Source organism: Natator depressus, chromosome 18, assembly GCF_965152275.1.
Source record: "Natator depressus isolate rNatDep1 chromosome 18, rNatDep2.hap1, whole genome shotgun sequence".
NCBI lineage: Eukaryota > Metazoa > Chordata > Testudines > Cheloniidae > Natator > Natator depressus.
This window is the reverse complement of record NC_134251.1, coordinates 23,322,797-23,347,519: the sequence shown is the minus strand read 5'-3', so window position 1 is coordinate 23,347,519 and position 24,723 is coordinate 23,322,797. Positions and strand designations below refer to the sequence as shown.

At 45.4% G+C, this 24,723-nt stretch overlaps 1 protein-coding gene across 2 annotated transcripts; it reads right to left on the bottom strand.

Moving 5' to 3' along the window:
- Positions 1 to 3,127: 3,127 nt before the first annotated feature.
- Positions 3,128 to 21,872, bottom strand: VAMP3 (vesicle associated membrane protein 3). 2 transcript variants are annotated; one of them, XM_074975327.1, is made up of 5 exons: positions 21,718 to 21,872; positions 9,767 to 9,848; positions 7,853 to 8,011; positions 7,219 to 7,270; positions 3,128 to 4,612 (listed from the first exon to the last, which is right to left on the bottom strand). In XM_074975327.1, coding segments are annotated over exons 1-5 (321 nt in total). In that variant the 5' UTR covers positions 21,720 to 21,872; the 3' UTR covers positions 3,128 to 4,586. The 2 variants fall into 2 exon arrangements, with proteins under 2 accessions (XP_074831428.1, XP_074831429.1); XM_074975328.1 differs by having other exon boundaries at positions 3,129 to 4,991.
- Positions 21,873 to 24,723: the final 2,851 nt, after the last annotated feature.

Sequence of the window (24,723 nt, the reverse complement as noted above, 5' to 3'; positions counted from 1 at the left end):
ACTGTTGAATTGGCATTCATTTGCAAATTGGATACAATTAACTTAGGCTTGAATAGAGACTGGGAGTGGTTGAGTCATTATACAAAGTAAAACTATTTCCCCTTGTTTATTCCTCCTCCCCCCCACTGTTCCTCAGACGTTCTTGTTAACTCCTGGAAATGTGCTGGAAATAGCCCACCTTGATTATCACTTCAAAAGGTTTTCTCTCCCCCTACCCCACCCTCCTGCTGGTAATAGCTCATCTTAAATGATCACTCTCTTTACAGTGTGTATGATAAACACCCATTTTTTCATGGTCTATGTATATATAAATCTCCTCACTGTATTTTCCAGTTTATGCATCCGATGAAGTGAGCTGTAGCTCAGGAAAGCTTATGCTCAAATTGGTTAGTCTCTAAGGTGCCACAAGTACTCCTTTTCTTTTTACAGTATACAAAAGAGACACATGCAGGATTCAAGAGACTAATGCATAGAATTGTAAGACTGGAAGGGACCCTGAGAGGTCTTCTAGCCCAGTTACCTGCACTGAGGCAGGACTAAGTATTACCTAGACCATCCATGACAGGTGTTTGTCTAACTTGCTTTTAAAAATTGCCAATGATGGTGATTTCACAATCTCCCTAGGCAATTTATTTCAGTGCTTAACTACTCTGACAGTTAGGAATTTTTTCCTAATGTCCAACCTAAACTTCCCTTGCTGTAATTTAAGTCTGTTGCATATTGTCCAAACTCAATATTTAAACCCCAACATGGGCGTTGGGGATTTCAGTTGCATAGGAGTCACCATAAAGAACATCTGATCTTTATTATTTATTGCAAAGGACAATAAATCATATTTTGGCACAGGAGGGGCACTTTTTTTAAGCAAGACATTACATGTGAACCCAATATTGACACTAATAGGAGCAGTGTACGCGACTCATCTGTCCAAACACAGACCTGTTAATAGGATCGTATTTCAAATCAAATTAGCAATGTTATACATTACACAATTACATGGGGGCTAATTCATGACTTGATAAAAAATTAGGACTACTGCTCATGGACATAAGCTGATCACCAGCTGGGTTGGGAAATTTTTTCTCTACTCCAAGATATACAATTGCATAAGTACCGATATGCATTATTTTGGGGAGAATATAAGGAGGGTGAAGATTCACCTCTCTTAGAAGCATCTGGGATAGATCACTGTTGTAGGTTGGATACCAGCTTAGAACTGCATGGGCAACTGCCTACCAGGTACAAAGGTTGGGGATCTCTCAAGACATCTAGGACATGCATATGTGCAGTGCTGGGGAGGCGCTGGTGATCATGGTACACATGGGTACCAGTGACATCGGGAAAGGCAGAAGAGAGGTTCTGGAGGCCAAATTTAGGCTTCTAGGTAAGAGATTGAAGTCCGGCACCTCCTTGTAGCATTCTCTGAAAAGACAACTGATACAAAATGAAACAAACAAACCCAAACCAACCTGAAAATAACCTTAGACTGAACAAACAAACAAAAATCCATTCATTTCAAGTCAAACTAAACATTTTGTTTAACTTGAAACTTATTTTTGGTTTGGTTAAGAACAGTAAGAAAGGTCCATCTAGCCTAGTATCCTGTCTTCTGACAGTAGCCAATGCCAGGTTCTTCAGAGGGAATGACCAGAACAGGTAATCATCAAGTGATCTATCCCTGTCGCCCATTCCTAGCTTCTGGCAAAACAGAGGCTAGGGACACCATCCCTGCCCATCCTGGCTAATAGCCATTGATGGACCTATCCTCTATGAGAGGTTTGGTGAGAAAAACTGAGGTCCATTTTCAGTTCACACTGAACAAAGTGTTGTTTGGCTTTTTCTGTTTGGCCCCAAACCAAAAAATCTGTTATGCGCAATCACCCAGCTCTGTATATAATACACTGCCCACAGTATCCTCTTTCCTTGTAGCCCAGGGGGTCAGGTTGGTGGTGTTACATACTCCTTTCCTTTGAAACCCACTCCTCTTCCTCCTCCCTGGACCAGTGAACTACAGAGTTCCCCCATCCTCCAAAACCATTCTCAGCCCTGGGAGCTACACAGTCCCACCCACACCAAACACCTCTTCTCTCCCTTCCCTGTATCCGGATTATACAGGCCCCTAACCCAGAGGGGTGGGGGTGATACAGTCTTAACATTTCCCCTACCCCAAAAGAGTGTTATAGAGCCCCCCCCCCCCCGCTTCCACCTAGGAATGGGAGGAGGGGTTATAGAACCCCCCCAACCCCTCAGATCCACCCCATCCCGGGGCGGTTATAGATTCCCCCCAAACACTCACCTGCACCCCAGTCTGGAGGGAGGTTATAGAGCCCCCCAATCCCTCACCTCCGCCCCAGCTCATAGGAAGGGTTATAGAGCCCCCCGAGACTGGTGAGTTACAGCCCCCATCCCGGGGCTGCGGGACGGCCCTTGCCCTCAGCCCGGCGGCTCTGTAGCGATAGTCCCCAGAGCTCGGACCCTGACCATCACTCCCCGGGCTCGAGCCGCCAGCGGGGTCTCCCCCCGTCCCTGGGGGCCTCGCGCTGCCTCCGCCCGGCCACCCTCACACATCCCAAGGCCACAGGCCCCGCCCCCCAGAGGATTCGGGGGGCCTGGGGTCCTTCCGCCCCGGGCCTTCAGGGCACTTCGCCGGAGGCATGGAGCGGAAGGACCCCCGCCGCTGGAAAAAAAACTCTCGTGGGGCCGCCACAGGGCCCAGGGCAAATTGTCGCACTGCCCCGCCCCCCCCTCGGGGCCCCGGGCCAGCAGCCCCGCGCCCTCACAGGCGACACGAGAAGGGGCGGGGCCTGGCAGACTCCATTGGGCAGTGCGGGGGAGCGGCTGCCAAGGAGACCCGCCCCCAATGCCCTTAGGGGCTAGAACTGGCACCTACGGGCTGGGGCTCGAGCAGCCGACTCAGCGCCCAGCGCCCCCATCACCCGGGGCGGGGATCCGGGGCGAGAGCCTGGCCCAGCTCGGCAACCGCCCTTGACCCACTCTGCTCTCAACGCCCGCCCTGCCGGAGGCGCAGCCGCCCCCGCCACAGCGCAAGGCAGCAGCGACCTTTCTTCCTACCCCCCCTGCCCCCCCCCCACACACGCAGAGGAACAGGAGGAAGTTTCAAAAGCCACTTTATTAAACGTTACAAAGGCCTCTTTCCCAGTACAGTGCAGGGACACGCCCTCCTGATGACACACACTTTCAGAGGTTTCTAAGTGTAGGAACTAGTACATAGAGTTGATATTTCTTTAAAAGCTGCAGCATAAAAAATAGTAAACAGTTTCTTAATTGTGAGTAAGAAAGATTTCAGTTTGTACAAGTAGCTTTGTTACTGGTCCATGGTACATTTATACAGTAATTTCTAAGAGACTTTGTACATTTAAAGAAGTCACTGCAGTGATCCTTGCACTTCATCCTCAAACAGGCAAGGCCTTAGATAGTTAATTATAAGCCAACAGAGCAACTTTCCACAACACTCACTACCAAAAAAACCAAATCAAAAATACATTCTAAAGCATCTTGTACTTTGGGGGTAAAGAGGCCAATATTTCTCCCTTGGTGCTTAGAGGGCAGATCCACCTTTGGACATAGCCACCCTCTGAGTGCTCTGTCACATCTTTCTGGTATTTGTCCATCAAGAGTCTGGCTCATTTTTGTGTGATAACTCAACAGTCAAAGGAACATCCAACACTCAAAGAAGCAGGCTATGTCGATTAGGTTCGTGAATCAATTTCACGATGTAGCTACTTGCAAATCTACCCCAAAAAGTAAGGGAGGAAAAGAGACAAGAGAAAGGAAAAACTATACAGAGGAAGTAGAAACAAGGACTGGGAAGAAATTAGAAACAGACAGATTAGAGGGTACACAAAGTGGTGACTGGGTGGGTGAAGCACCAAGTTATTTCTTTCCCTCCTCATGGAGAGTAGTCACCCCTACCTAAAAAGTTTGGAGGGAAGAGGGAAGAGGCAACAGCATTTGTTACCAGCCTTTCCTGAAGTCCTAGGGGACTCACTCACTCTGAGGACAAGTTGAGAAGGAAGACAATTTGTGAAGTAATGCAAAGAGATTACATATAAATATATATAAAATTTTAAACTACATTTGGCACTGATTCTACACTGGAAACATCTTGCTGGCTTGCAGAGAAAAGTCTTCACTGAACTACTTTTTGGCAAAAGACAAAAACCCCAAACAAAACCAACTTTGGTAAGTGTCTACATTACAAACACTAAACATTTTTAAAGGTACTCTTTCAGATTAAACTGACACCAGAAAGTGACAGACTGTCTTTTGCAGAGAATGTAAACACCTTACATAGGGAAGTGTTTAATCACAATTACCACAAGGCAGCACTAACGGTTCAGTGCTCAAATCTTTAGAACTTCAATAATAGAATTTAACTGCATATTCATAAAACAGCAGTGAACGATAAGTAGTGTTTACAAGGGTGGCAGGCTCTTTCACAACTAGTCAGAAGGCATTAATGGAGTACGGCAAGGCAGGCAAAGTCTGTTAAAATGGCAGACGTGTTAAGAGTTTCTTCCAAGAAGGCATAAATTTAAGATCTGGTTTCCACCGCTTTAGTAGTGTCAGAAGAGCACCTTTAAATTGGGGCCTGGAGGAGACAGTGAAGAGAACAGATACGCAAACATACTCTTCCAATTTATCTAGAACGCAGTAGACAGCGGCAACAATACATTGCTTCTAGATTCTGAAATGCAAACACGAAATCCTCTTCACCAGCTCATACTCAAGATTACCAAGGCACTGTGCAAGTTTTGGGCTGTGCTTATTAGCATTTTAAAATCAGAAGTGTAACTTTTAAATAAAGGCACATTTCCTATAAACCAGAGAAAATTAACACATTACTAATCAAAATAATTTTGCTTTATATATCAGCAGGTGAGAGCTTGAGAATACAGCAGGTTTGAAGGAGAGAGATGGCTTCCGCTGGTTTGCATTTCTTCTTGTAACTCATGAGGACACATTCCAGACTACAACAGAAAAATAAGGATTGGAAAAGCGACAGTCCTCTTCCCTCCACATCAAAGAGGCATAAGACAATCCTGCAACTTAAAGTATTCAACAAAAGGAAATTCTAAATAATTTCCTGTGTTTGTTTTACCATAGTTTCATTCTTACATGGGATTGGCTTTTAAAATTTATGTACCAGGTATTTCTCACCTATGGTCAGAATTCTGTTTGTAGCATCACAATTAGTTAGAATATAAGGGTTGGAAGGGACCTCAGGAGGTCATCTAGTCCAACCCCCTGCTCAAAGCAGGGCCAATCCCCAATTTTTGCCCCATATCCCTAAATGGTCCCCTCAAGGATTGAACTCCCAACCCTGGGTTTAGCAAGCCAAAGCTCAAACCACTGAGCTATCCCTCCCCCACAAGTTGCTGTAGATTGTGTTACAAACAAGCCCAAAGGTGAGAAATGAATATGCTGTCAGAGCTTGAGAGTAAATGAATCCTGCTGGAAAGGTTTTTTTTTTTTTTTTTTTTTTTTTTTTAACAGCTACATCACAAATTCAAACCGCTGAACACCAAGCAGTGTAAATAGTTATAAGCTCCCTGGCTCTACTACAGCCAGAGTATGAATCCACAGCTTCCTTGCATGCACCAGAAACATCTCCACTTGCATTTGTATTTATAAGTTTGTTACCAGTTATAATAATGGGCTTGTGACTATTGTATACATAAGGGTACATCTGGCAACATTCAGAAGTTGGGACAAGTGAAAGCTGGATATCAAACAAGGGACCATGAATTTCTTTCCTCTTAAAACTTCTACTGCAATATACTTCTGTTTAAACAGCTTGTTCACTGGTGATGAATCCTTGAGAACTGCCTGTCCTTCTCCCCCAGGCTTCTGCTCCAGCAGGAAAACTAGTGCATGAAGTCAGGGGGGTTTCCTGCACTCAAGTGAGGCTAGGCAGATCAAGGCTCTTGCCTGGACTGAGTCTAAGGGCAGGGTTTTAAGTGCAGTGGCACTAGTGCAGCTGGGCTGCTGTAGCGTGTCAGTGAAGACAATACTACACTGATGGAAGAGTTTCTCCCATTGGCATAGTTATCCACCTCCATGAGAGGCGGTAGCTGTGTTGAAGGGAAAAGCTCTCCTGTCAACAATAGGGGTTAGGCTGGTATAACTGTGTTGCTCACGGGTGTGGATTTTTCACACCCCTGCACGACACTGATAACTATGTAAGTTTACAGTGTAGACCTGGCCTAACTACCTTGCTATCTAAGCACTATTGAGGATTGGAGGAGGAGGAGTCTTATATGAAGGTTCCCTACTTTTTTGTTGTTTGTTTTGCCTGACTTCTGGGCTGGAAGACAGCAAGGGGAGTCTGATTGGCTGGAGTATCCATTTTGGGACTAAGAAAAGGGTGTGACCCAATAGAAGAGGGACAGACTGCTTTGCAAGAAAAAGGTGACATAAGGATGTTGAACCTGGAGTCCAAAGGATTAATAAATGTAGAAATACTGTGAAAGATGAATGTGAGAAATGTGTATGTCCACAGCTCCTCTCATCTTAAGGTTCTCAAGGCACTTCATGTATTCTTTGGAAACCCCTGTGAGGTATGCATCATTATCCCCATTTTAAAGATTGAGAAACTGAGGCAAAGAACAGGTTTCAGAGTGGTAGCCGTGTTAGTCTGTATCAGCAAAAAGAATGGGGAGTACTTGTGGCACCTTAGAGACTAACCAATTTAATTTGAGCATAAGCTTTCGTGGCCTAAATTAGTTTATGATCAAATAAATTGGTTAGTCTCTAAGGTGCCACAAGTACTCCTCGTTCTTTCTGCTGAGGCAAAGAAGTGGTCAAGTGACCTGGTCAGGCTCACAGTCACTGGCAGAGCTGGGACTGGAACTCAAGAGTCCCAGTCTCTTGTGAAATCCCATTTCTGCTCAGTGCGCAAGAGCCTGAGATTCAACAGTTAAGGTTCCCACAGAAGCCATAATTTCACCACATTGCACAGATTATGTTCAAATATCAATTTAGCAGCATAAGTACTCTTTTGGACTCCTGCATATGTCAAGCATGCAATACGGCTAAGTTAGCGTTACTGTGTGAACCTTAACTTTTGAATATTATGACCTATGTATGAGCAGTCACACCCAGAGAGTGTTACATTAACTTTTTGCATTCGATTTAGTCGTATGCCCCACGTACGCTAGTCCTACTGACAAAATAGTGCTTTAGCTAAACACTTACCGATGATGATGATGATGATGATGAGAACAACTGCTATCAATATTGCCCACATCTGTTAAAAAAGCACATCATTTAGTACAAACAACTCACTTAGATATTTAAAAAAAAAAAAGGGCAAAAGCTTCTTCTCTAGACCCAACTACTGCTCCCCTGCCTTACAATTAATGTTTTCCACTCTGTCTTGGCTTCTCAGCAAATAAAGAGTATGCTCCCAGGCCTTACAGTCATGTCTGCTAATTACAGGAAGAGACTAAAGGTTCTTTATAGTGCTATGTCTGTGTTATCGTCATTCAATCCATATCACTGAATTTCTTCCTCTTAGATCTCCAACACCTTAAACTAGTACATACATTTATCCTTGGCAACATTTCTGTCCTGGAGAATGTTTTGTGTGAAGGAACATGGCCTGGGCACCCAACTTTTGGCCAGTTCATCTACTTCACTAAGCCAGATGCTCATTAAGGACCAGATGTTGTAATCTTAAATACTATTCACCATGAGTAAAGGCTGCGGAAATTGGCCATATGTTCTCATGGTTGAAGTCACATGGATTTCTTCCCCTTTACATAGTATTCAACTACTTATAGTTTTTAGTCACATTAATTTGTATTGGAAATACTCGAGTCATGGTTACCTTACAGTTCTTCCACCAATACTTTCTTTTCAGCTTGGCAGCACTGGTCTCAAATTGGGAAGCTCCTGCCTGCAGTGCGTCAGCACGGTCATCCAACTCTGACAGCTTCTGATCTCGTTCCAACACCTTGTCCACATTCACCCTCATGATGTCAACCACCTACAGTGATTTAATAGTCACGGTAAGTTATTCATTCATTAGATGTTCATTCCCTTGAACACTTTAAGCATGCAGCAGATCCTGACAAACCCCTTTTATAACATTAACATCATTCAAGTTTTTTTAAATAAAGCAGAAGATATTGCCTTTTTGATTAAGAGTAGACAATATTGAACTTAGGTTCTTATATTAGTTAAAAGATTTGTGGAATTAAGTAACTGAGTTGGAGATCCCCAATGCCTGCCTTGGGGTTTCAATATCAGATACTTTGTTTATAAACTTACTCCTACTGAAACAAAAAGTATTCCACTAATAACCTAGCATGTTAGAGAAGGGTATAAGAAAAACTCAGTTATGGAGCCACAACTGGCATTTGAACAATACAGTAACTGCTCACTTAACATTGTTACGTTGCTGATCAATTAGAGAACATGCTTGTTTAAAGTTGTGCAATGCTCCCTTATAAAAGTTGTTTGGCAACCACCTGCTTTGTCCACTGCTTGCAGAAAGAGCAGCCTGTTGGAGCTCCCTGGTGGGGGCTTGGAACCAGGGTAGACCAGCAGCCTCGCATCAGCTCCCCTAAGTTCCCTGTGCAGCAGCCACCCAGCAGGCTATCAATTGCTGGGCAGTTCAGCTGTCCTTCCCCCCACAGCCATGTGCTGCTCCTGTCCTCTGCCTTGGAGCTGCTCCCGGGAGCCTCCTGCTTGCTGTGCAGGCAGGGGGGAAGAAGAGGGGTGCTAATGTCAGGGTGTCCCCCTCCCCCAGCTCCTGTACCCTATCTCCACAGAGCAAGGGAGGACACGACAGGGCTCAGGACAGGGAGCTTGCTGGCAGCAGCTGCTGTCTCAACTTGCTGATCTACTTAAAAAGGCAGTGTACTTAGAGTGGGGTCAGCGTACTTAAGGGGCAATGCACATCTCTCTCTCTCACACAGACACACCGTGTGTGTCTCTCTCCCTCTCTCACACAGACACACCGTGCGTGCGTCTCTCTCTCTATGCCATGCTGTGTCTCCTCCCTCTATTTGTGCTGTCTTGTAGAGTGTAAGGCTACATTAACAACATGTTAATTCTTGAGGGCTCAGCCGAGTGCTAGTTCATCATTTAGCAGTAAGGCATTCTCTGGGAAACATCCCACCCTCTGACTCCACCACCTCTGGCAAAAAATTTCCCTGGAATCTAGCCCCCCTTTTACATTAATTCTTAGGGGAAACTGGATTCACTTAAAGTAGCTTTTTTCAGGAACATAACTACAACATTAAGCGAGTTACTGTCCAATGTTTCTTTTGACACACAAAGCACCTATGACTTATGAAAAGGAAGTTTTGTGCTACCCCATCCAGCAAGAAAGAAATGAGGCTCTCAGCCAAGGATGGCTTTTGGCTCACACAGTAAGTTTTGCCACAGTTTTGATACACAACTAGAAATCCCTGGCAATTGTGGATTTCCATACAGCAAACCTCATTCTCTGTCAGAAACCAACTGGAGTCATGCAGCTAACACACTGGCTCAAAAGATAGTCATCTTTGCAGGAGCAGGTCAACACCTGGAAAATATTACAGGTTTCCCACAATGAGTCTCAAGATGATAGTTCAGATCACAAGAGGGACAAACGATGAAGACATACTAGCTTTTGGTTCATACACTGAAGGAGACAAATTTAAACTTTGCCCACACAACACTTCCATATGTCTTCCTTCTGTCAAGTTTCCCATGGTCAAAGGGATGGTAAAGCTGCTCTATATAAGAGCCATACCTCATCTACTTGGTGTTGTGTCTGCTGAAGGCGACGATTACTGCCAGAGGCATTACTTGAGCTTCCAGGGCCACTTGTTGACCTGCAGTGTAGAGACACTTACACTATGATATCATATCATTAACTACATTTATACACCACCTAGAAGTATGCTTGGGTAATTTGCAAACAAAGGTATATACAAACCAGAGAAAATAAGTGTAAACACCAATGGTCATAACAAAGAAAGGAAGAACATTCCCTAGGAGCTAAAATGCAGAAGAAAAAGTTAGATTTCTTTTGCAGTGGAGGAGTGAAGCTTCAGCAGCAAGCTTTAGCCATAGAATTCAGACTTTAGCCATTCAGAGTTCCAAACTTACCACCAATGAATGGCTACAATGGCACCGGAGAGCAGAGAAGCAGGTGGGAGAGAGAAGAGCGGCACTACAGCTCAGAGCATAGCGTATAGTTGCTCTTGATTGGCCAAGAACATGGGTTTAGGGATCTCCCCCCCACCCCCGACATTTGCAATAAAAAGCACATGAGCTTGTGCACACTTTTCCCCCCCCTTTGATGAACTTGGGAATTTAAATTCTTTTCGGAAGCTACTGAACTCAGAAAAAGATTATGTCAGTCACTGGAAGCATGCAACATACACGGCTTGTTTTCCTAAAAGTTCACCACAGAATAGAGAGGCAGTGGCCAGTACCAGATGTTTCAGAAGAAGGTGCAAGAAGCCCTGCAGAGCAGTGGGACTCAACCTTTCCAGACTATTGCACTCCTTTCAGGAGTCCGATTTGCCTTGTGTATCCCCAGTGGAGGAAGAACAGGCACATTTACAGTTTGTACACATAAGACATCTACAACAGCGGTTCTCAAGTAGGGGTCTGGGGCCCCCTGGAGGGTGGGAGTGGGTGGGCCGCAAGCAGGTTTCAGGGGGGGCCACCAAGCATGGCCAGCATTAGACTTGCTGGGGCCCAGGACAGAAAGCCAAAGCCCCACTGCACGGGGCTGAAGCCAAAGCCTGAGCAACTCAGCTTGGTGGGAACCCACTGTGGCATGGGGACCTGGGCAATTGCCTTGCTTGCTACCCTCAATGTTGTTCCTGGCTTTTATATACAGAAAAACCGTTGCTGTGGCACGTGGGCTGTGGAGTTTTTATAACATGTTGGGTGGGCCTCAGAAAGAAAAAGGTTGAGAACCCTTGATCTACATTTTGGCCTTTTATTATTTGCTTACTGTACCACCTTTCAATATTGATTATGAACACAATTCTAGATAGGACACAGGACAGGACACCAACTGGGCCTCAGGTGTCCTTAAACAAAGTTACTTACATAGAGATGTGTGGGTTCTCCATCACTTGGAAGTCTTTAAATCAAGACTCACTATGTTTCAAAAAGGGGAACTACACAAAACTGAGGAAGCTGGTTAAATGGAAATTAGAAGGAAAAGTCAAAGGTGAAATGCCTGAAGACTGCATGGACACAGTGACAAGCAAAAAGGCATCCTTTTAAAAATTGGAAGTCAAATCATACTGAGGAAAATAGGAAGGTGCATAAACTCAGGCAAGTCAAGTGTAAAAGTATAAGGCCACAGGTCAAAAAAGAATGTGAAAAACAACTAGCTAAAGAAAAAAACCCAACAACAATTTTTTTGTTAAGTACTTCAGAAGCAGGAAGTCTGCCAAACAGTCAGTGGGGTCACTGGACGATTGGGGTGCTAGAGGACCACTCAAAGACGACAAGGCTGCTGGAGAAGCTAAAGGAATTCTTTGCACTGGTCTTCACTGCAGAGGATGTGGAGAAGATCTCCACATCTGAACCATTCTTTTTATGTGACAAATCTAAGGAACTGTCTCAGATTGATGTATCAATAGAGGTGGTTTTGGAACCAACTGAGAAATTAAACAGCGGTAAGTCACCAGGAACACATGGTTCTGAAGGAGCTCAAATACAAAACTGCAAAACTACTAAACAGTGGTATGCACCCTATCACTTAACTCAGCCTCTATACCAGATGACAGCAGGATAGCTAACGTAACACTGATTTTTAAAAAAAAGGCTCCAGAGGTGATCCTGACAATTACAAGCTGGTAAATGTAACTTTAGTTTCAACCAATGTGCTTGGTACTATAGTAAAGAACAGAATTATCAGATATATTAGATAGCCACAATATGTTGAGGAAAGTCAACATTGCTTTTGCAGAGGGAAATCATGCCTCACCAATCTATTAGAATTCTCTGAGGGAGTCAACAGGCATATGGACAAGGGTGATCCAGTTGACAGTGTACTTGGACTTTCAGAAAGCCTTTGACAAGTTCCTGCACCAAAAAGGCTCTTATCCCATGACTCCTTAGTTTGCTTAAAAGGGAAGGTCCTCTCATAGATCAGTAACTGGTTAAAAATAGGAAATAAAGGGTAGAAATACATGGTCAGTTTTCACAATAGAAAGTGGTAAATAGCATAGTCCTTCAAGGATCTATTAATAAATGATCTGGAAAAGGGCTGAACAGTGAGGTGGCAAAGTTTGTAGAAGACCCAAAGCTGGCTGCGAAGAGTTACAACGGGATCTCACTAAACTGGGTAAGCGGGCAAGAAAATGGCAGATGACAAATGCACATTGGAAAACAATCTCAATTAGACACCATCATTTTGTATGTATAAGTTAGCTCTTACTACTCAAGATAGATCTTGGAGTCATCATTGGTAGTTCTCTGAAAACATCTGCTCAATGTGCAGTGGCAGTCAAAAAAGCTAACAATGTTGGTAAGCATTAGGAAAGGGATATATCAGAAAAAATATCATAATGCTGCTATATAAATCCATGGTATGCCCACATCTTGAATACTGCACCACAGTTACTATAACCCCATCTCACAAAAGATATTAGAATTGGAAAAATTACGGAGAAGGGCAACAAGAACGATCAGAAGGTATGCAACAGCTTTCATATGAGGAAAGATAAAAGACTGGGACTAGTCAGCTTGGAAAAGATGAACTGAAAGGATCATATAATTAGAGAGTTCATGATTCTAAGGAATGGTAGGAGGGAGAACAGCAAAATAGAGAATGGACTTCAAGAAGGCAGACTTTAGCAAACTTGGGGAGTTGGTAGTTAAGATCCCATGGGAAGCAAGTGTAATGGGAAAAAACAAGAGAAGACAGTTGGCAGTTTTTCAAAGAGACATTATTAAGGGCACAAGAGCAAACTATCCCACTGCGTAGAAGAGATAGGAAGTATGGAAAAAGACCACCCTGGCTTAGCCAGGAGATCTTCAATGATCTAAAAATCAAAAAAGAATGCTACAAAAAGTGGAAACTAGGTCACACATAAGAACTTAAGAATGGCCATACTGGGTCAGACCTAAGGTCCATCTAACCCAGTATCCTGTCTTTCAACAGTGGCCGGGGCCAGGTGCTCCAGAGGGAATGAACAGAACAGGTAATCAAGTGATCCATCCCCTGTCGCTCATTCCCAGCTTATGGCAAACAGAGGCTAGGGACACCGTTCCTGCCCATCCTGGTTAGTAGCCATTGATGAACCTATCTTCCACGAATTTATTTAGTTCTTTTTTGAACCTGTTATGGTCTTGGCCTTCACAACATCCTCTGGCAAGGAGTTCCACAGGTTGACTGTGTGTTGTATGAAGAAATACTTCCTTTTATTTGTTTTAAGCCTGCTGCCTATTAATTTCATTTGGTGAACCCTAATTCTTGTGTTATGAGAAGGAGTAAACAACACTTCCTTATCTACTTTCTCTACATCAGTCACGATTTTATATACTTCAATCGTATCTCCCCTTAGCCATCTCTTTTCCAAGCTAAAAAGTCCCAGTCTTATTAATCTCTCCTCATACAGAAGCCATTCCATACCCCTAATCATTTTTGTTGCCCTTTTCTGAACCTTTTCCAATTCCAATACATCTTCAGTTGCGAACCAGCTGAGCAGCTAACAAAAGGAGTTTGCCTGGGATCTGCCTGAGAGGAGGTACGCTAAGGGCTGCATTAAGGAGGCTTTGTTGGTGAGTATCTGAGTGTTTATTGTGAGGACAGTGTGACTGTGTGCTTGATTGGCTGTTTGAAAAGGGCGGGAACTGGGTGTGCTTTGTTCCAGGCGAGCCTTAAGTGGGCCTGACTGCATAAAAAGCCAGTCAGTTGCGAACCAGCTGAGCAGCAAACAGCAGAGCAGCTAACAAAAGGAGTCTGCCTGGGAGTTCGCCTGCGGAGAGCCCACTGAGGCTTACATCTTGCCGGATTCTCTGAGTAATTACTACAACTCCTGAGGAAGCTTGTAGAAGGAAGGTAATATGGATGGGGGGTGTTCAGCTGTTGTGACCTGCACTGGATGTGCTATGTTTGTCTTTCTTCCACAGGACAGATGCGACTTTGTCTGTACAAAGTGCAAGCTGGTCTCCATACTGGAAGAGAAGGTTCAAGGTCTGGAGCAACAGGTATTGACCCTGCGTTGCATAAGAGAAACTGAAGATTTCCTGGACGGATGTCAGGATAGGCTTCTACGGGCACAAGGTTCTGAAGATTCAGAGCAGGCTGCACATCGGGGACAGAAGGATGGTGAAGAAATTTGGCATCATGTGACCTCCAGAAGAAAAAAGGGGAACGTCCATATACCAGCAGGGCAGATACAGGTAAGTAACCGTTTTCATGTTCTCTCCACAGGTACTAATGCGGAGAGTGGACCAAATGATATGTCTGAGGGAAGGGAGCAGAAGGAGACTCCGCCGATTGGAAGGCATGGGATGCACTGTTCTAGGGTTGGGGGGTTCCACGACCACCGCTCCCAAGAGAAGAAGGCGGGCGGTGGTGGTCAGGGACTCTCTCCTCAGGGGGACTGAATCATCTATCTGCCGCCCCGACCGGGAAAACCGAGAAGTCTGCTGCTTGCCAGGAGCTAAGATTCGTGATGTGACGGAGAGACTGCCGAGACTCATCAAGCCCTCAGATCACTACCACTTCCTGCTTCTTCATGTGGGCACCAATGAAACTGCCAAGAATGACCTTGAGCGGATCACTGCGGACTATGTGGCTCTGGGAAGAAGGATAAAGGAGTTTGAGGCGCACGTGGTGTTCTCGTCCATCCTCCCCGTGGAAGGAAAAGGCCTGGAGAGAGACCGTTGAATTGTGGAAGTCTACTGCACTGGGCAGCACAGCATGGGGAGGAGGTGACCAGCCCTCTGAAGAAAGAAGTGGTTCGAGACTATTTAGAAAAGCTGGACGAGCACAAGTCAATGGGGACGGATGCGTTGCATCCAAGAGTGCTAAAGGAGTTGGCGGATGTGATTGCAGAGCCATTGGCCATTATCTTTGAAAACTCATGGCGATCAGGGGAGGTCCCAGATGACTGGAAAAAGGCTAATGTACTGCCCATCTTTAAAAAAGGCAAGAAGGAGGATCCTGGGAACTACAGGCCAGTCAGCCTCACCTCAGTCCCTGGAAAAATCATGGAGCAGGTCCTCAAGGAATCAATTCTGAAGCACTTAGAGGAGAGGAAAGTGATCAGGAACAGTCAGCATGGATTCACCAAGGGCAAGTCATGCCTGACTAATCTAATTGCCTTCTATGATGAGATAACTGGCTCTGTGGATGAAGGGAAAGCAGTGGACGTGTTGTTCCTTGACTTTAGCAAAGCTTTTGACACGGTCTCCCACAGCATTCTTGCCAGCAAGTTAAAGAAGTATGGGCTGGATGAATGGACGATAAGGTGGATAGAAAGAAAGCTGGCTAGATTGTCGGGCTCAACGGGTAGTGATCAATGGCTCCATGTCTAGTTGGCAGCCGGTATCAAGTGGAGTGCCCCAGGGGTTGGTCCTGGGGCCAGTTTTGTTCAATATCTTCATAAATGATCTGGAGGATTGTGTGGATTGCACCCTCAGCAAGTTTGCAGATGACACTAAACTGGGAGGAGTGGTAGATACACTGGAGGGTAGGGATAGGATACAGAGGGACCTAGACAAATTGGAGGATTGGGCCAAAAGAAACCTGATGAGGTTCAACAAGGACAAGTGCAGAGTCCTGCACTTAGGACGGAAGAATCCCATGCACCACTACAGACTAGGGATCGAATGGCTCGGCAGCAGTTCTGCAGAAAAGGACCTTGGGGTTACAGTGGACGAGAAGTTGGATATGAGACAACAGTGTGCCCTTGTTGCCAAGAAGGCCAATGGCGTTTTGGGATGTATAAGTAGGGGCACTGCCAGCAGATCGAAGGACGTGATCGTTCCCTCTATTTGAGATTGGTGAGGCCTCATCTGGAGTACTGTGTCCAGTTTGGGGCCCCACACTACAAGAAGGATGTGGAAAAATTGGGAAGAGACCAGTGGAGGGCAACAAAAATTATTAGGGAACTGGAACACATGACTTATGAGGAGAGGCTGAGGGAACTGGGGATGTTTAGTCTTCAGAAGAGAAGAATGAGGGGGGATTTGATAGCTGCTTTCAACTCCCTGAAAGGGGGTTCCAAAGAGGATGGCTCTAGACTGTTCTCAGTGGTAGCAGATGACAGAACAAGGAGTAATGGTCTCAAGTTGCAGTGGGGAAGATTTAGGTTGGATATTAGGAAAAACTTTCACACTATGATAGGGTGGTGAAACACTGGAATGTGTTACCTAGGGAGGTGGTGAAATCCCCTTCCCTAGAACGTTTTAAAGGTCAGGCTTGCCAAAGCCCTGGCTGGGATGATTTAGTTGGGGATCGGTTCTGCTTTGAGCAGGGGGTTGGACTAGATGACCTCCTGAGGTCCCTTCCAACCCTGATATTCTATGATTCTTTGAGATGGGGAGACCACATCTGTACACAGTATTCAAGATGTGGGAGTACCATGGATTTATATAGCAGTAACATGATATTTTCTGTCCTATTATCTATCCCTTTCTTAATTATTCCCAGCATTCTGTTCGCTTTTTTGACTGCCGCTGCACATTCAGTGGATGTTTTCAGAGAACTATCCACAATGACTCCAAGATCTCTTTCTTAAGTGGTAACTGCTAATTTAGACCCCATCATTTTACATGTATAGTTGGGATTATGCTTTCCAATGTGCATTACTTTGCATTTATCAACATCAAATTTCATCTGCCATTTTGTTGCCCAGTCTCCCAGTTTTGAGAGATTCTTTTGTAGCTCTTCAGTCTGCCTGGGTCTTAACTATCTTTAGTAATTGTGTACCATCTGCAAATTTTGCCACCTCACTGTTTATCCCTTTTTCCAGATCATTTATGAATATGTTGAATAGGACTGGTCCCAGAACTTACCCCTGGGGGACACCACTATTTACCTCTCTCCATTCTGAAAACTGACCCTTTATAGCAACCCTTTGTTTCCTATCTTTTAACCAGATCAAATTACAAAGGATGAATATAAACAAACAACACAAGTAGGTAGGGACAAAATTAGAAAGGCCAAGGCACAAAACGAGATCAAACTACCTAGAAACAAAGAGTAACAAGAAAACATTCTACAGATACATTAGAAGCAAGAGGAAGACCAAGGACAAGATAGGCCCATTACTCAATGAGGTGGGAAAAACAACAGAACATGTGGAAATGGCAGGAGTACTTAATGACTTCTTTGCTTCAGTTTTCACCAAGAAGGTTGGTGGTGATTGGACATCTAACATAGTGAATGCCAGTGAAAATGAGGTAGGATCAGAAGAGGCTAAAATTTGGAAAGAACAAGTTAAAAATTACTTGGACAAACTGGATGTCTTCAAGTCACCAGGGCCTGATAAAATGCATCCTAGAATACTCAAGGAGCTGACTGAGGAGAAATCTGAGCCATTAGCAATGATCTTTGAAAAGTCATGGAAGATGAGAGAGATTCCAGATGACTGGAAAAGGGCAAATATAGTGCCCATCTATAAAAAGGGAAATAAGGACAACCCAGAGAATTACAGATTAGTCATCTTAACTTCTGATCCCAGAAAGATAATGGAGCAAATAATTAAGCAATCAATTTGCAAACATCTAGAAGATAATAAGGTGATACACAACAGTCAGCATGGATTTGTCAAAAACAAATCGTGTCAAACCAACCTGATAGCTTTCTTTGACACGGTAACAAGCCTTGTGGTTAGGGAGGAAGTGGTAGAAGTGGTATATTTTGACTTTAGTAAAGCTTTTGATACTGTGTCACGTGACCTTTTCATAAACAAACTAGGGAAGTGCAACCTAGATGGAGCTACTATCAGGTGGGTGCAAAACTGGTTGGAAAACCATTCCCAGAGAGGAGTTATCAGTGGTTTACAGTCATGCTGGAAGGGCATAAAGAGTGGTGTCCCACGGGGATCAGTTCTGGTTCCGTTTCTGTTCAATATCTTCACCAGTGATTCATATAATGACATAGAGACGTGCCATAAAATGTGCAGATGATACCAAGCTGGGAGAGGTTGCACGTACTTTGGAGGACAGGATTAAAATTCAAAATGATCTGGACAAACGGGAGAAATGGTCTAAAGTAAACAGATGAAATTCAATTACGACAAATGCAAAGGACTCAATTTTGGAAGGAACGATCAGTTGCACACATACAAAATGGGAAATAACTGCCTAGGAAGGAGTACCGCAGTAAGAAATCTGGTGGTCATAGTGGACCACAAGCTCAATACGAGTCAACACTGTAACCCTATTGCAAAAAAAGCAAACATTGCTCTGGGATGTCTTAGCACAGGGGAGGGCAAACTTTTTGGCCTGAGGGCCACATTGGGGTTCCAAAGCTGTAGGGAGGTGTAGGGTATTAAATTGCTCCCCGTAGGAATGTGCTTACAGCGTAATACTTACGGCTGCCAGTCCGGGTGCTCCGTAAGTAGCACATTCCTACGGGGAGCAATTTCATACACGACACCCCTGCGGCTCTCGCAGCCATGCTGCCCAGCAGGAGCTTGCAGCCCCGCCGCCCACAGCGTGGATGGCACAGCGAGCTAAGGCTGCAGGGGAGGGGCCAGGGGCTAGCCTCCCCGGCCAGGAGCTCAAGGGCTGGGCCAGATGGTCCCGCAGGCTGTAGTTCGCCCACCTCTGTCTTAGCAGGAGTGTTGTAAGCAAGACACGAAAAGTAATTCTTCCGCTCTGCTCTGCACTGATTAGGCCTCAACTGGAGTATCGTGTCCAGTTCTGGGCGCCACATTTCAGGAAGGATGTGGGCAAATTGGAGAGAGTCCAGAGAAGAGCGACAAAAATAATTAAAGGTCTAGAAAACATGACCTATGAGGGAAGATTGAAAAAAATTGGGTTTGTTTAGTCTGGAAAAGAGAAAACTGTACTTTAACAGTTTTCAAGTACATAAAAGGTTGTTACAAGGAGGAGGGAGAAAAACTGTTCTCCTTAACCTCTGATAGGACAAGAAACAATGGGCTCGAATTGCAGCAAGGGAGGTTTAGGTTGGACATTAGGAAAAACTTCCTGTCAGGGTGGTTAAGCACTGGAATAAATTGCCTAGGGAGGTTGTGGAATCTGCATCCTTGGAGATTTTTAAGAGCAGGTTAGACAAACACCTGTCAGGAAGGGTCTCGATAATACTTAGTCCTGCCACGAGTGAAGGGGACTGGACTAGATCACTTCTCGAGGTCCCTTCCAGTTCTATAAAATTATGAATAATATGGAGAAAGTGAATAAGGAAGTGTTATTTATCCCTTCACACAACACAAGAACCACGGGTCACCCAATCCAATTAATAGTCAGCAGGTTTTAAACAAGAGGAAGTATATTTTCATATGGTGCACCCTCCACCTGTAGAACTCATTGCCAGGGGATGCTGTGAAGGCCTAAAGTCTAACTGGGTTCCAAAAAGGATCAGGTAAGTTCAGAGAGGATAGGTCCATCAACGGGTATTAGCCAAGATGGTCAGGGACTGAACCCCATGCTCCGGGTGTCCTGAAACCTCCAACCACTAGAAGCTGGGAGTGGATGATGGGATGGATCACTTGCAATTGCCCTGTTCTGTTCATTCCCTCTGTAGCGTCTGACACTGGCCACTGTCAAAAGACAGGATATTGAGTTAAATGGACCATTGGTCTGACCCAATGTGGTCATTCTTATGCTATAGCTCCAACAGAAATTATGGACTTGATGCAGTTCTTTGGATAGTACAATGCAGGAAGTCAGACTAGATGATCAGAATGGCCCCTTCTGGACTATGATCATGTTTGTTGTAGCATCTATTTTAGGAGAAATCTTTGAACTATCCCCTGTCTCTCATTCTCATTTTAAAATGCTTTAATATTTTTTTTCACTGCTCAAAGTACTATTGTCACTATAAACACCCTCTGATGGCCAGCTTATAGAATGAATACTCCATCACACTATATGCCACCTTCTAAAAACAGCACCAAATAACCAGGTTCCTTTAATTTGTAAAATAAAGCAGTATAAATCCAAAACGAAATAAACAATCCCACAATACATCCCCCTCCCTCCCAACTGGTGAAGCCAAAGAAATAAAAAGGCTTTTTTTTTGCTGGTATATTTTAAAAGGCTCCCTGAATTGCTAGCTAGTGGCTCAGAAGAATGCCTACGTTCATTTTAAAAACATCAGTCTAACCAGAATCACAGAGCTTACCATCCCTGCACACTATAATCTAGAAATAAAGAACATTTTGGTTAATTTTTGTCAACCTAATATGAACTGGCTAGTTAGCACTGAAGTCATTTAACAGCACGGCATCAAGCTGTCTGTAAGAGTCACAACCCATTATTTACCAGTTCTGTGAATAAACAGGAATATATAAATTCCCAGATTCCTTTCACTGGTGCTAAACCTTTAAAAAAAAAAAAGCACTAGTCATTTGATAAGGAAAAATATCCCCAAACACATTGCCCACAAAAAGTTAAAAGATCTAATGCCATTCATATTTCACTCTTTCCTAGTCTGTAAAGGCAGCCCTTACAGAAGTCACATCTATCACCCTTAAGAGGCATACAGCAAGAAAGCATAAGTTTTCTGTGACTTAGTAAACCCCTTGTGACTCATCACTACTCTAAGAAACACAGAGGTAAGGCTTCCTGCATAAAGTTACAGCACACAACAAGTGGATGATGGCAGCTGCCACATTAGAAAGCAGAGACCAGCTGTGGTGGTAGGACCATGTGTGACACACACTGGTGTGCAGATCCAAGTCCAGCTGTACCCCCACGTCCCCACAGCAGCAGGTCCGGTCCACACACTTTCTGACTATTAGGGTAGTTAAGCTCTGGAAACACCTGTCAGAGGTGGTCTAGAAGATTTACTTGGTCCTGCCACAACACAGGGGACTGGACTGGACTACTTCTCGAGGTCCCTTCCAGTCCTACATTTCTAGGATTCTGATCCCTGAAACACATAACTTCAGGATTTTCCATGCTCTTTTATCAATTCTTTTTGCATTCTATCACGCTTTTGCCTTCACTGTAAGCTTTTCATTATTAGGTCGTTTAAAAGAGACACTCAAGCAGGGGTTGGCAGCCTTTCAGAAGTGGTGTGCCGAGTATGTGTGACTTGCGAGCACCGGACCCAGCACGGATCCGCCCTGGCTCAAGACCCGACCCCAGGCGTGGCGCAGGGAGATGCGAGCCCGGGCCGCACGGCCGGCCGTGCCCACACCCAGCGCGGCGAGCGGGCAATGCCGCGGGCTACCACGGCCCATGCCCGCCCGTTGTGCCCGGCCGCGCCCTGCCCAGGCCCGTGCACCGAGCAGCGGCTCAGCGACACGCCCAGGCCTGGCCTGTCACGGGGACACGAGCGGCCTTTACCCCCCCGCCCCGCCCCGCGCCGCGCCCCCCGCCTCGCGCTCCCGGCGCCGCGCCCCCCGCCCGCCCAGGCCCGCCCGGCGCCGCGCCCCCCGCCTCGCGCCCGCAGCCCCCCCGCAGGCCCGCCCGCCCGGGAAGGTGGCCGCCGGGCAGCCCCCCACTTGCGACCCCCCCGAGCTCCCAGCAGGCCCGGCCCGGCCGCAGCGGGCGCGGAGACGCTCCGGGACCCGCACTCACATGGCGGCGGCAACGGCAGGTGCGAGGCTCCGCGGGGCTGGAGGAAACGTCCGACAGCGCAGAACGAAACCGGGCAACTGACCCGGAACCCGCCCGAGCTCGCGCCGCCGGCTGCGGGGATGTGACGGTCCAGGGGCGGGGATTGGCCAGGCCCCGCCCACAACGCCTGGTCCCGCGCGTCGCGCGCCCGGTTGCGTAAAGGCGCGCGCGCTTCTGCCGGCTCCCTTGTGCTTGGGGGAGGCTCTAGGTGTGTTGGGGGCGGGGCTTAGGAGGCTGGTTTCTTCCTTGGTGTCCCTGAGGGGGGGGGGCAGGTTCCTGGGTCTCCATGGGTGGGGCGTCAGGTTGGAGGGACAGGTTCCTGTGTGTCCCTGGGGGGCGGAGGGGGCAGGTTCCTGTGTGTCCCTGGGGGGCGGGGCAGGTTCCTGTGCATTCCTAGGGAGGGGAGCAGGTACCTGTGCCTCCCAGGGGACAGGATGCAGCAGGTTTCCAGGGCAGGTGACTGTATTTTTGTGGTAGGGTGGGTTTCTGCATGTCCCTGTGAGAAACCTGTTACTCTCTGGTGCTCTGAAAATAAATCCATACTGAGGTAGCTCCAAAGTGCCCTGTCGCACCTATTGCCTCTTCTCAGCATTCTGTGGGTGCTTGGCCTATGGGGCAGTCTTCATAATCCATAAATGGTTTTGCCTAGGGCTATAAAAGTTACCCTGGATGGCAATGGGGGGACTGAGAGCCCCACCAGGGCAACCTGAATCCCTCCATACCTGCTACCAGAGCCCAGGCTTGACATCCTCCATCCAGCTGCTCCAGGTCATTTCTGAGGAGTGGCTACTAGGAAGTGCCAACAGATGAAGCAAGACCTCATGGACTTAGAGGGGGGACAGAGTTATGCTACAGTGACGTTGGTCTTTGCACAGCTATGCAGCTGAACCTTACATCATGCTGATGCCTAAACCATTCTCTTACCTCTCTTATTTCCAGCAGTCAGGCCCAGACTCCATCCTCTCCCAGTTTGGCAGCTACTGGTAGAATGCGTCTAAAGAAAGCACTAGCAACAATTGTTAATTTACTGACAAGCTTCACAACAGCGACATTTTCTCTCCTGGCCTGAACCTTCTTAAAATAGCAAATGAAGAGATTGTTCATGACGCTTGTGCTGTAGGTAGGCATCGGTCTTCATTCCAGGCTATTGGCTGAAGCTTTCTCACTGTGTTAATTCATCATATGAATTATTCTTTGCCAACTGACTTAAGTCAGAGCTAACTCTTTTCTTGATCTACTGTATCTATTTATTTAGTCATTCCAACTGACTGGATGTGCCTAAAAATTCTAGGCTAGCCTACTGGACTAAGATTCATCCCAGCTCATGTAACTGAGTAATCACTCACTTACAAGAAAGGGTGCTGACAGGACTTCAATCCTGGTTGCAGTCAAAAGAAGACTTTTCTATTCTAAGACCACATCCTATCCTATATGTACAACTACAAAATGGGGAATAACTATCTAGGTGGTAGTACTGCTGAAAAGGATCTGGGGGTTATAGTGGACCACAAACTGAATATGTGGTCAATGTGACCCAGCTGCAAAAAAGGCTAATATGATTCTGGGGTGTATTAACAATAATGTTGCATGTAGGATACGTGAGGTAATTTTCTCGCTCTACTCAGCACTGCTGAGGACCAAGTTGGAGTACTGTGTCCAATTCTGGGCACTGTAGTTTAGGAAAGATGTGGACAAAACTGGAAAGCATCCAGAGGACAGCAACAAAAATGATAAAAGGTTTAGAAAACCTCCCCTATTAGAAAAGGATTTAAAAAAAAAAAAACAAACAAACACTGGGTACATTTAGTCTTGAGGGGAAAAAAAGACTGAGGGGGGAAACCTGGTAATAGGCATGCTATAAAGAGAACAGTAGTCAATTGGTCTCTAGGTCCACTGAAGGTAGAACAAAAAGTAACGGGCTTAGTCTGCAGCAAAGGAGATTTAGATTAGATGTTAGGAAAAACTTTCTGACTATTTGGGTAGTTAAGCTCTGGAAACACCTGTCAGGGATGGTCTAGAAGATTTACTTGGTCCTGCCACAACACAGGGGACTGGACTTGATTACTTCTTGAGGTCCCTTCCAGTCCTACATTTCTATGATTCTGTGATCCCTGAAACACATAACTTCAGGATTTTCCATGCTCTATTATCAATACTTTTTGCATTCTATCACGCTTTTGCCTCCACTGTAAGCTTTTCATTATTAGGTTATTTAAAAGAGACACTAAAGCAGGGGTTGACAGCCTTTCAGAAATGGTGTGCCGAGTCTTCATTTATTCACTCTAATTTAAGGTTTTGTGTGTAATCCATTTTAACATTTTTAGAAGGTCTCTTTCTATAACTCTATAATATATAACTAAACTATTGTTGAATGTAAAGTAAATAAGGTTTTAAAAATGTTTAAGACGCTTCATTTAAAATTAAAATGCAGAGCCCCCCTGGACTGGTTGGCCAGGACCCGGGCAGTGTGAGTGCCACTGAAAATCAGCTCATGTGCCATGTTTGGCATGCGTGCCATAGGTTGCCTACCCCTGCACTAAAGCAACATTGGTGCTTTTTTGTTGTCTATTTGAGCTGGTTTGTTCAGACTCTTTCTAAAAAAAATGAAAGGGATAATGGCCCCTAATTCTTCACTCAAGAAAGCTAATATTCTAGGTGTTATATGAGGCTGTGAGTGCTGGCTGAGCACAGAATCAGCACCTACTAGTGTACTAGGCACCTCCTAATTCAATCAAAAGATATGATTCCTGCCCCAAGGAGCTTACAGGCTAATTTTTAACATGTCACAAGGAGATGTTAATAAGAGAATGGTAGAGGAGGAAGGATGGGGCAACATCAGTAAGAGAACAGTTTCATAGAGAAGGCTAGTGCACAGAATGAGTAAGCAAAGATTTTTTTTAAAAAAAAAGGAGTACTTGTGGCACCTTAAAGACTAACAAATTTATTTGAGCATAAGCTTTCGTGAGC